The sequence below is a fragment of the Equus asinus genome, chromosome 13, assembly GCF_041296235.1.
Source record: "Equus asinus isolate D_3611 breed Donkey chromosome 13, EquAss-T2T_v2, whole genome shotgun sequence".
Lineage (NCBI taxonomy): Eukaryota > Metazoa > Chordata > Mammalia > Perissodactyla > Equidae > Equus > Equus asinus.
In genome coordinates this window covers 11,019,711-11,030,690 of record NC_091802.1, presented here as the reverse complement: position 1 = coordinate 11,030,690, position 10,980 = coordinate 11,019,711, and the positions used below count along the sequence as shown (strand labels likewise).

General features: G+C 44.2%; 1 protein-coding gene across 1 annotated transcript; it reads left to right on the top strand.

Moving 5' to 3' along the window:
* The first annotated feature begins 209 nt into the window (after positions 1-209).
* On the top strand, positions 210-4,616 carry ODF4 (outer dense fiber of sperm tails 4). Its single transcript, XM_044745230.2, has 3 exons — positions 210-760; positions 3,914-4,048; positions 4,238-4,616. The coding sequence occupies exons 1-3, from the start codon at positions 340-342 to the stop codon at positions 4,438-4,440; spliced, it is 759 nt and encodes a 252-aa protein (XP_044601165.1). The 5' UTR covers positions 210-339; the 3' UTR covers positions 4,441-4,616.
* The last annotated feature ends 6,364 nt before the right edge of the window (positions 4,617-10,980 follow it).

Genomic DNA, 10,980 nt, shown 5'->3' with positions numbered 1-10,980 from the left:
TAGTCATCAGATCCACAGTTCTGAGCTGGGACTGAGGAGCAGGGTTTCAAGAAAGAATTGGAGCTGCAGTCATGGGCCCCCTCCCCCATTTGACAGCCCCCCAGGAATATTCCATGGCAGTTAGAGGCCCTGTCCTGCTGAATGGCTGTTTTCTTTCCAGATCCCAGGCCCAGTGGTGGCAAGCGCTCTGCCTGATGAAAGTATTTAAAAGATGAGCGACAACTGAGCCTGGCAAAGGAAGGGGGAGATGGGGTGGAGGATAGAAAGGGAGACAGGGGGTGCTCCGGATGGGGACAGGGGACTTTAGGGGCGAGTTCACTGGGTCAGGAGGAGAAAGCAATGAGCATCACAGGCCCGGATAGGAAGGGGAGGGCTGGGAAGCAGGATGAGGTGGAGGATGGCCTGGGACAAGATGAGGAGGTGCAGAACTCCCACTCTTACTCTGGCAGCAGCAGACAGTTGCCTATGGAGCCCTGCATGGAGCCTCGCAGGGACTCTGTGTTTCCTCCGCAATGGAGAATTACACACAGCTCCCGCCAGCTAGCGCAGGTGTTGGCCTCAGGGCTCAGCCTGATCGCCTTCATCCTGCTGCTGGTCATGCTCTTCTCCAAGAAATGGCTGTGCCTCTCTAAGAGCCGCTTCTACCAGCGCTGGCCCACAAATGTTAGCAAGAGAATCTACACGTCGGCCCATTTAATGTCCATGGGGCCCCTACAGATCTGCAAATCCAAGAGCTGTTCCAACTCAGAGAATGGGAAAGGTGAGACCCTCCAGCCCCTCAATCTCACCCTGGGCCTCCAACCTGCTTTGGCCTCTACATCTGCACCCCTGTATTCTCGTCCCTCCTTCTGGCCATCCCCAGTATATTGGCCAGCAAGATGGTCCCTGGCACTGAGACTGCCAAGGATCATTTCTCCTCCCCAAGCCTGGCCAAATTGATTTGCTGGACCCAATGAAAAGTGTCACTGCTCCAATAAGGCTCAGAGCCAAGTCTGTGCTTATGAAAATGCTGTGAGGGGCAGGGACTCAGCACATGTGGATCACTCGTTAATCACATAATTCACTGCTATCCTGGGAGAAGAGCTGCAGCGAGGGGGGTGTCCTTCCCCTGGGCTTGCACACCCAGAGCTCTGGGAGGAGTCCCCAGAACACTCTCCCCAGGCCAGGTCCCCGCCACTGTTCTTTCCCTCGGCCTCAAGCTTTGCTTTTCTGGGCCGACTCCGAGTTTCCAGCGTTGGTTTCCATGTTCCTTCCTGGCGTGCTTGCAGCTGCTTCATTGCCCACTCCTGTTCATCTCCCTCATGCTGTCCTCTCACCTCTCAGGTTTAGGCCTCTTTTCTCACCTCTTGTGGAAACCCAGAGCTTTGGATGCCCGATTTCCATTTCTTCACTCTTGTTAACACTTAAAAAAGTTACATAGCTATTATTTTCTTCCATTAAGAAAGCAATATATCCTTATTACAATAAACTTGGGGAAACAAGAGCTATCACTTATCCCACACTTATTCTATTTGCTGTTTAATCCTCAGTCAGCCCTAAGACAGAGAGAAAATTATTCTTATTTTACAGATGAGAAAATTGAGACTCAGATTAAGTACCTTGCTCAGGGTCACAAAGCTATTAGGATGAGCCACATGAAATGGCCAATATTTGACCTCTTTTCACCTACAGAAAGAGCAAATTCGTATGGATCAACCAAATAATGGCAGGTTTAGAATTATAACTCAGGTGTGTCTGGCTCCAAATCTCATGTAAGCAACCTTGCTCTATGATGCTACTCAAAGACAGCCACTAGTAGCAGTCTGTTGAGCACTCAATTTTTTCCAGGCTTTATTTTTTTTTTAATCAAACGAGTTTTGAATGGTTTTTACATAGTTGTAATCGCTCTTCATAAATAATTTTATATCTTTTAAATTACTTTTATTTAAAATTTATCTTTATGAGATATGATAAACTTTTCCATATTATAAGTGACTATAATTTTCAACTTAATAGATTTATCACCTTTTACTTGACTATTTTATTTACCTATTCTTGGCCAATTTATTTCCAATTTCATTTTGAGAAAAAAAAGAAACAAAATTTGCTAATCACCAAGTTTTTGTATGTTTAGTATAAACTCTTTGTTATAGATTTCTCAAAGTGGGTTTACTGAATCAAAGAGTATAAATATTTAAGGTTGCCAATAAAATTTTCCATGTTGCTTTCAAAAAGTATGATAGCAATTCATGCTTCTACTAACAATGTATGAGAAGGCTTATTTCATTATACCTTTGCTAGCAATGACTGTCAACTTTAAGTATATAAATATATAATTTTTTCTGATTTAAATAAGTTGTACAGTTATTGTGGAAAATGCAGAAAGTTTAAGAGAGAAAATTAAAATCCCCTAAAATGTCCCCACACAGATATAATCATATTGACATTGTAATGGATTTACTTCCAGTCTTTTGTGTATCTATATAATACAAATAAATATATATATTTTCTTTTTATAAATATATATATTTTTATTTTTTCAAAATTGTGATCATTCTACAGGCTCTGTGTTGCAAACTCCACTTTTCAGTTGTAAGTGTTTACTCATATCATTAAATAATTATTCTAAAACATCATCTATATTTCAAATTTATTTGATTGGTAATATATGAACCGAGTGAAAATTTAAAAAATACAAACAATTGCCTAGTGAAGTGAATCCCCCCTCTGGCTTCCAGACTCCCTCTCCAGTTTTTCCTTTCTTCCTAGAGACATGCTACTCAGAGACAAGCATCTATCATATCATCACTTTTAATGAACACATAATAATCCAAAGTATGGGTACCCTATAATTTATTTAACAAATCTCTTGTTGGACATGTAAATACCTCTGCAAAGAAGATCCCTATACATATATTTTGGTGCAGATCTTGGATTATTTCCTTAACATAAATTCTAATAAGAGTCATTGCTGGGTCAAAGGGCCTTAACAATTTAGATTTTTAAACATATTTTGTGCCCGATTATCCACCAGAAATGCTGCCCACCAGCAGTGTGTGAGAGCACCTCTTTTTCTCTAAATCCTTTCCTACACTAAGTGTCATCAATTTTGTTTTGATCTTTGCCAATTCGGTGTTAAGCTTTTTGTGTTTATTGGACATTCGTCTATCTTCTTTTGAGAACTGCAGTTCAAGATCTTTGCCCACTTTTTCTATTGAGGTATTCACTTTCATATGGTTGGGATAATCAAACAATCTCCATGTCAGGAATCTTTGCCTATTTAATAAGTGAAAGTGATATTTCACTGTTATCCCAAATGTGCATTTCTTTGGTTCTTAATGAGCCTGAACATTTTCTCATATTTGCTCATTTGATTATATTTTCTCTTTTGTGAACCCTTCGTTCATCTTGTTTTCTCATTTTCCACAGATAGTTTTAAGCTGTGGACAAATCACCCAGTCTTTTTGGTGGCCAAGATAACCTTCGCCCTGGCTGTGGTGCTGGGCTTCGTCCTCACCATCTGGTTGCACCTGCCATACCTACCTGGTCTTCAGAGATCTCCCTCCTTTGGCTGGACTGGGACTGTCATGAGCTTCTGTGAAGGTGCCCCCCAGTTCTGGAAAAGGTCCTTAGTTTCTCCTAACCCACATCTTCCTGACACTTCTCCCTCTTCCTTTCTTTGGGAGTGGGGTAGGGGTTTTGTGAGTGATGGGAGAACAGAACTGGTAGTCGCTGACTGAGAATTGAGTTCCATCATTTCCCAGTCACTGGAGAGATAAAAGTGGAGGGGGTGATTCCCATGAACCACTGGTGCTGTGTACTCTGTGTGCACTGGTGGGAGTTGTGGTTTGTGACTGTAGCTCAGCAGATGAGAAAGAGTCCCTATGGGGGATTCTTGGGTGAGAATAAGACCTCTCCACTTCCTGTCTCCTAGTTACCTTCATTTTCTCCACCCTGATGTTGTTCCCTATTAACATCTGGCTGTTCGAGTTGAAGAGGAATTTATCAGTCCCCTTGGGCTGGAGCTATTTCATTGGTTGGCTGGTGTTTATACTATACATCACCTGTGGTGAGTTGCCTAGAGGGCCCTGGGAAGGAGGGGATGTGTGTGGGTCAGGGTAGGGAAAGTGGAGGGAGGGGGCTGTCAATCCCCAGGGATAGGTTCTTAGGGACTTATCTTCCCTTTGGCCTCACCCTGCTTCCCACTTTCCTCCCATTCTCCGACTTTCCTCTCCCCTATCCCCTTGTCCTTTCCCAGCGGTCCTCTGCTACTTCAACCATAAAAGTTTCTGGCGTCTGATTCTGAGCCGTTCCTCTGGTGCCGTGTCCTCCAGCAGCAGTTCCAGCTCAGAACTTTCAGTCCAGCAGTTCCAAGACTCTGTGAATAAGCAGATTGTCTCAAACACCTCTGTCAACCAGGAGGAAGTCCTGGATCCTGAGCAAAAGAAGGCATCTCTATAAACTTTTCTGAACTCCTGACACCAAGTTCTGTCCATTCATCTGAATCCCTCTCCTCATCCTTCCACACAACGCTTGAGGAATTAGAGAGGGAGTATTTTAGGCCAGATTTGCATTCCTCTTCCTTGTTCCTGCCTTGCCTACAGCTTGTTTGATGTGGAATAAATTGTCTCTCTCTCTGTCTTTTTTTTTTTTTATCATGTCTAGCAATTATTGAGACAATACAGCAATTGAAAGAGAGAAAGGGAGAAAGAACAAGTTTGTTTCCCGGTTCTTCCTGCCTAAGAGCCTTTTGGCATCCTTCGGTCCCCAAACCTGCCCAACCTCTCCCATAGCACACTTGTACAAAGGCAAACACCTCTCGAGAGCTAAGCCTCTTTAAACTTTGTTACCCCTACCCCAACATTTGTTAGTTAGTAGGTATGGGGAGTGATCAGGAGAGAGATACTGCTTACGAACATGCTGGCTTATTCATGGCAAAGGATTCAAGAGCAAAATGGCCCCAGGGTAAGAGGCAGGTTAAACAATGAGAGCACAACAGGGGCTGTGGCACCAGCACCAACTCCAACTTTACTTCCACCACCACCACCTCTACCACCACCACCACCTCCACCACCACCTCCAATACCTCCACTACCACCACCACTATTAACTCCACCACGTTGACCACCACGTTGACCACCACCTCCACCACTACCACCACCTCCACCACCTGCCCCCAACCCCAACTCCACCACCATTACCTCCATCTCCACCACCACCACCTGCCCCCAACCCCAACTCCACCACCACTACCTCCATCTCCACCTCCACCACCTGCCCCCAACCCCAACTCCACCACCACTACCTCCATCTCCACCACCACCACCTGCCCCCAACCCCAACTCCACCACCATTACCTCCATCTCCACCTCCACCACCACAACCTACACCAACACCTTCAATTCTACTGCCCCTACTCTGTGGCTACTACAACTCTCCACTGAAGCCTCCCATGCCCTCCACCCTGTAATAGCAGGAATAAAACATAACAAGAAAGGAAGACATTAGGGTCAGGCCCTAAGATCAAAAGACAAGTTGCACATTTGGGTTACAAACCTAGTCTCACAAAGACATGCAGCAGCCGGCTTAGGCAGCACTGGTGATGACTATTGGGATTCAGACATCTTGCACAGAAAGGCTGGCCTCTCAGGAGAGTACCTATGACTGATCTTTGTCATGCAATATTCCTCCAGATGGAGGCATGAGGCTAGCCAACTAGAGGAGTTCAGGGACAAACTGTGAGTGGACTGGTTTTGTTAAAAATATATGTATTATTCAGTTGAACCATAGGATACTACTGTTTTAGCAGTCAAATGTTCGCAGTTTCGTGTGGTTCAACCTACTCTATATGATTGATTTCTGTTTGATTTGAGACTTTTTTTATGTGTGTGTGTGAGGAAGATTGGCCCTGAGCTAACATCTGTTGCCAATCTTCCTTTTTTTTTTTTGAGCAAGATTAGCCCTGAGTTAACTACTGCCAATCCTCCTCTTTTTGCTGAGGAAGACTGGCCCCAAGCTAACATCGGTGCCCATATTCCTCTACTTTATACGTGGGACGCCTACTACAGCATGGCTTTTGCCAAGTGGTGCCATGTCTGCATCTGGGATCTGAACCGGCAAATCCCAGGCTGCCGAGAAGCGGAACGTGCCAACTTAGCCGCTGTGCCACCAGGCTGGCACCACCAATCTTCCTCTTTTTGCTTGAGGAAGATTTGCCCTGAGCTAACATCTGTGCCAGTCTTCCTCTATTTTGTATGTGGGATGCCACCATAGCATGGCTCGATGTGTAGGTCCACCTGCCTGGGATCTGAGCCCACAAACCTCGGGCCACTGAAGTGGAGTGTGTGAACCTAACCACTACACAACTGGGCTGGCCCCAGTTTGAGACTCTTTTAAGATTCTTATTCTCACTATAACTGACGAACATTTGTGGAATTCCTAACCTAGTTCCGAGCAAATTGTCTGAGCAAAGAACCTAATACACGGGCTTGAAAATTAGGCACAACAGACATTCCACAAATCCCTATACAGTGTCCTCCATGTATTCCTCCCCTTGATAGCTGGCAAGGATTTATTGGAGGACTTATTGAATTAGTTATCCTAGGGGAAAGGACACCAAACAAAGAGATGTCATGACCTCTGCCTTAGAGACATATATAATCTAATTGGAGAAAGTGACTTTGCAATTTTGTAGGAGTCATCAACTTAAATGCCTAAGGGGGCTATGCAGATAACATAAATAAATAAAGGGGGCCACTGTTCCAGTCTGTATATCATTTTCCTCTCTTGATAAAGACCTAGTATATTATCTATTGCTGGATAGCAAACTATCCCAAACTTAGTGGCTTAAAATAGTAAATACTTATTATCTCACATAGTTTCTCGGGTCAGGAATCTGGGAGCAGCTTAGCTCAATGGTTCTTGTTCAGGGTCTCTCATGAGGTTATGGTCAAGATGTCAGCTGGGGCTGCAGTCATCTGAAGGCTTGACTGAGGCTGGTGAGTCTACTTCCAACATGGTTCACTTATATGGCTGTTGGCAGGAAGCCTCAGGTCCTTGTCACAAGGGCCTTACCTTCCTCCAGAGTGTGTGATCTGAGAGAGTAATGAGGAGTCGTCTCCAGTGCCTTTTCTGACATAGCCTTGGAAGAAATACGCTGCCACTTCCACCATATTCTATTTGTTGGAAGCAAGTCACTAAGCTCACCCCACACTCAAGGGGAGGGGAACTCAGCTTCACCTCTTGAGGGAAAGAGTATCAAGAATTCATGGATATATTTTATTTTATTTTATTTTTTAAAAGATTGGTACCTGAGGTAACAGCCGTTGCCAATTTTCTTTTTTGTCCTTCTTCTTCTCCCCAAAGCCCCCCTAGTACGTAGTCGTATATTGTAGTCGTGAGTGCCTCTGGTTGTACTATGTGGGCTGCCGCCTCAGCATGACTTAATGAGCAGTGCCATGTCCATGCCCAGGGTCTGAATCGGCGAAACCCTGGGCCGCTGAAGCAGAGCGCATGAACTTAACAACTGGCCCACGGGGCTGGCTCTGTGGATGTATTTTAAAACCACCACAGTCTGCCTTCTGATAACAAATTACACTCCTCTCATGTGCAAAATACACTCACCTCTCCCAAGGCCCCAAGGTCTCATCCCATTACAGCATTGACCAGCTGAAAGTTTAGAATCTTGCTGTGTTGTAAAAGGGGGAGTAAGTCCACATGGCTGTGGAAATTACGCTCAGAGAAGCACAGGGAATTAGAGGATTTATTATACTCCCAGGTCCTAGGAGAGGGAGACAAGGCATGCCATGCAGGGGGCCACTTGGAAGAAGCACCGAGGGAGAAGGCTCAACCAAGTGGATGGGGAGCCAAGAGAGTGAGGACCTATGGGCAAGCGCCTTTATTGGGTCATGGTGGAGTACACAAGCAAAAGGCATGAGGGGATTTCACTGGTGCCTTTGAATGTCACTAGGTCACAGTCAGGGGAAGGCAAGAAGGGGAACTTGTGGTAGGAACTAGCCTAGTGTGCTTGGTCACACAGCAGAGTGCTCATGGTCTGTAGGTGGGAATGTTGAGGCATCAGGAAAATATGAAGTTAAAATTTTTTTTTTTAAAGCTTGGCCCCTGAGTTAACAAGTGTTGCCAATCTTCTTTTTTTTTTTTTTTCTGCTTTTTCTCCCCAAATCCCCCCAGGACACAGGTGTATATTTTAGTTGTGGGTCCTTCTAGCTGTGGCATGTGGGATGCCTCCTCAACATGGCCTGGTGAGCGGTGCCATGTCCACGCCCAGGATCCGAACCAGCGAAATCCCCGGCCAGCGAAGTGGAGCGCGCAAACTTAACCATTCAGCCATGGGGTCGGCCCCCTGAGGTTTTAAAAATGTATAATACGTTTGCCATCTGTTATGGGCTGAATTGTGTCCACCCCCCAAGTTTATATGTAGAAGCCCCAACTCCTAGTACCTCAGAATGTGACTGCATTTGGAGATAGGGTCTTTAAAGAGTTGATTAAGTTAAAATAGGGCCATTAGGGTGGGCCCTAATCCAATCTGACTGGAGTCCTTATGAGAAGAGGAAATTAACAATACAAAGAGACACCAGGTATGTGCATGCACAGAGAAAAGACCATGAGAGGACCCAGTAAGAGGGTGGCTATCTGCAAGCCAAGTAGAGAGGTCTCAGAAGAAGCCAAACCTTTCTACACTTTGATCCTGGACTTCTCGCCTCCGGAACTGTGAGAAAATAAATTTCTATTGTTTAAACCACCCAGGCTGTGATATTTTGTTATGGCAGCCTGAGCAAACTCATACACCATCTAAATTAGGTCCTGGTGCACATGAGCTGTTTGGATGTACCTCCTTAAGTACAGCTACTCAAATAAAGTTCCTCTCAATCTGAATACCTGTGAACTAAAGACAAGCGACCATCCCCTACATACCCAAAATGCAATGATGGGACAGTAAAAGGATAACCATCATGGGTATTATTTAAAAAGGGGGGAAATGAGAGGCACCTGGGAATCACTGGTCCATAGCAATTCTGAAATCCAGCTAGGAAAATGTTGAAATTTCCTTGATTAGGACTCAGTCTTATTTCTGCCCAGGAGTGAGTCTCCACGACTTTTTTTTTTTAAAGATATAAATCACATAAAATTCACCATTTTAAAGTACATAATTCAGTGGTTCTAGTATATTCACAATTTGCAGCCATCACCACTATCCAATTCCAGAACATTTTTGCCACTAATTACTCCCCATTCCTCATTCCCTCCAGCCCCCGGAAACTAATAATCTGCTATCTGTTTCTATGGATTTGCTTATTCTGGACATTTCGTAAAAATGGAACCATACAATATGCGGCCTTTTGTGTCTGGCTTCTTTTGCTTAGCAAAACATTTTCAAGGTTCATTCATGTTGTAAAATGTATCAGTACTTCATCTTACATTTTATGGCTGAATAATATTCCATTGTATGTATGTAAGTTGATGGGCATTTGGGTTGTTTCCATCTTTTGGCTATTATGAATAACGCTGCTATGAACATTCATATACAAGTTTTCAGACGTTTTCAATTCTCTATACAACTAGGAGTGGAATTGCTGGGTCACATGGTAACTATATGTTTAACTTCTTGAGGAACTGTCAAGCTATTTTTCAAAGAAACTGCACTATTTTATTCTCCTAAAAGTAATGTGTGTTCAATTTCCCTACATCCTTGCCAAAACTTGTTATTGTGCATCTTTTTTATTCTAGTCATCTTAGTAGAAGTGAAGTGGTACCTCACTGTGGTTTTGATTTGCATTTCCCTAAGATGTATCTCATGTGCTTCTTGGCCATTTGTACATCCTCCATGGCTCCACCTGTTAGGGTTTTGGTTCTACCTTCTGAATCATCCTTCCTTTTCTGTGAAAGGCAGCCCATGTGTAGAGCTGTGTAGATTTCTCAGCCTACTTCTTGCTATTAGAATTTTGGGGTCCAAAGGCCTCTTTTTGTTTTGTAGTGTCTATCATTTTCAGACCAAGCTGGTGTTGTCTCTGCCAACATCGTTCTGTTAAACACTTTGTGGTATCCTGTGAATCTTACTGATATTTACTCCATTAGACAAATGCACAAGATCAAAACCCTAAAATAAATCTTTTACTATATGTGTCTCCTTGCAGTTCTGCTTCTCTGGTTGAACCCTGACTGATACATCAGTGAAACCATTTGGGCCTGCTATTGAGCCCATCCTTTGAGTTTTTAATTTCAGTTGTTGTATTTTCCAGTTCTAAAATGTCCATTTATTGGTTCTATATATCTTCTATTTCTCTGCTGAGGTTTTTCTATTTTTTTCATTTGTTTCAAGCATATTTGTAATTGCTTGTTGAAGCATTTTTATGATGGCTGCTTTAAAATCCTTGTTAGAAAATTCCAGCATCTGTCATCTCAGTGATGGCATCTGTTAAATTTTTTCACTCAAGATTTTCTTGGTTCTTCATATGATGCATGATTTCGTATTGTGTCCTGGACATTTGGGTACTATGTTACGAGACTCTGGGTATTATGCAAATCTGTTTTAGCAGGGCTTCTCTGACATTGTGCCATGGAGGAAGGGAGCATTTCCTTGCTACTGCTAGGTAAGCTTGATGGTCCAGGTCCCTCACCCAGACTCCTTGGACACCCCGGACGAGGGAAGGCTGTTTCCTTACTGCTGGCCGGAGGTGGGATTTCAGATCCCCCACTAGGCCTTCCAGGCTGGGAAGGGGAGGTGCACCTTGATGCTGCTTCCCAAGTGGCCTCTACTTGGGGTGGGGAGAGGGTCCTTGTTACCACTGGATGAGAGTGAAAGTTCTGGCTTCCCACTCAGCTTCCTCTGACACCCCAGGAGGAGAGAAAGGGCACCTTATTACCAGCGGGTGGGGTGGAAGTCCAGGATCCCCATGTGGTCCCCACTGACACTGTGTGTATGTGTGTAGGGTGGTCCAATACTGCCAGGTAGGGGTGTAAGTCCCAGTTGCCCACTAGGTC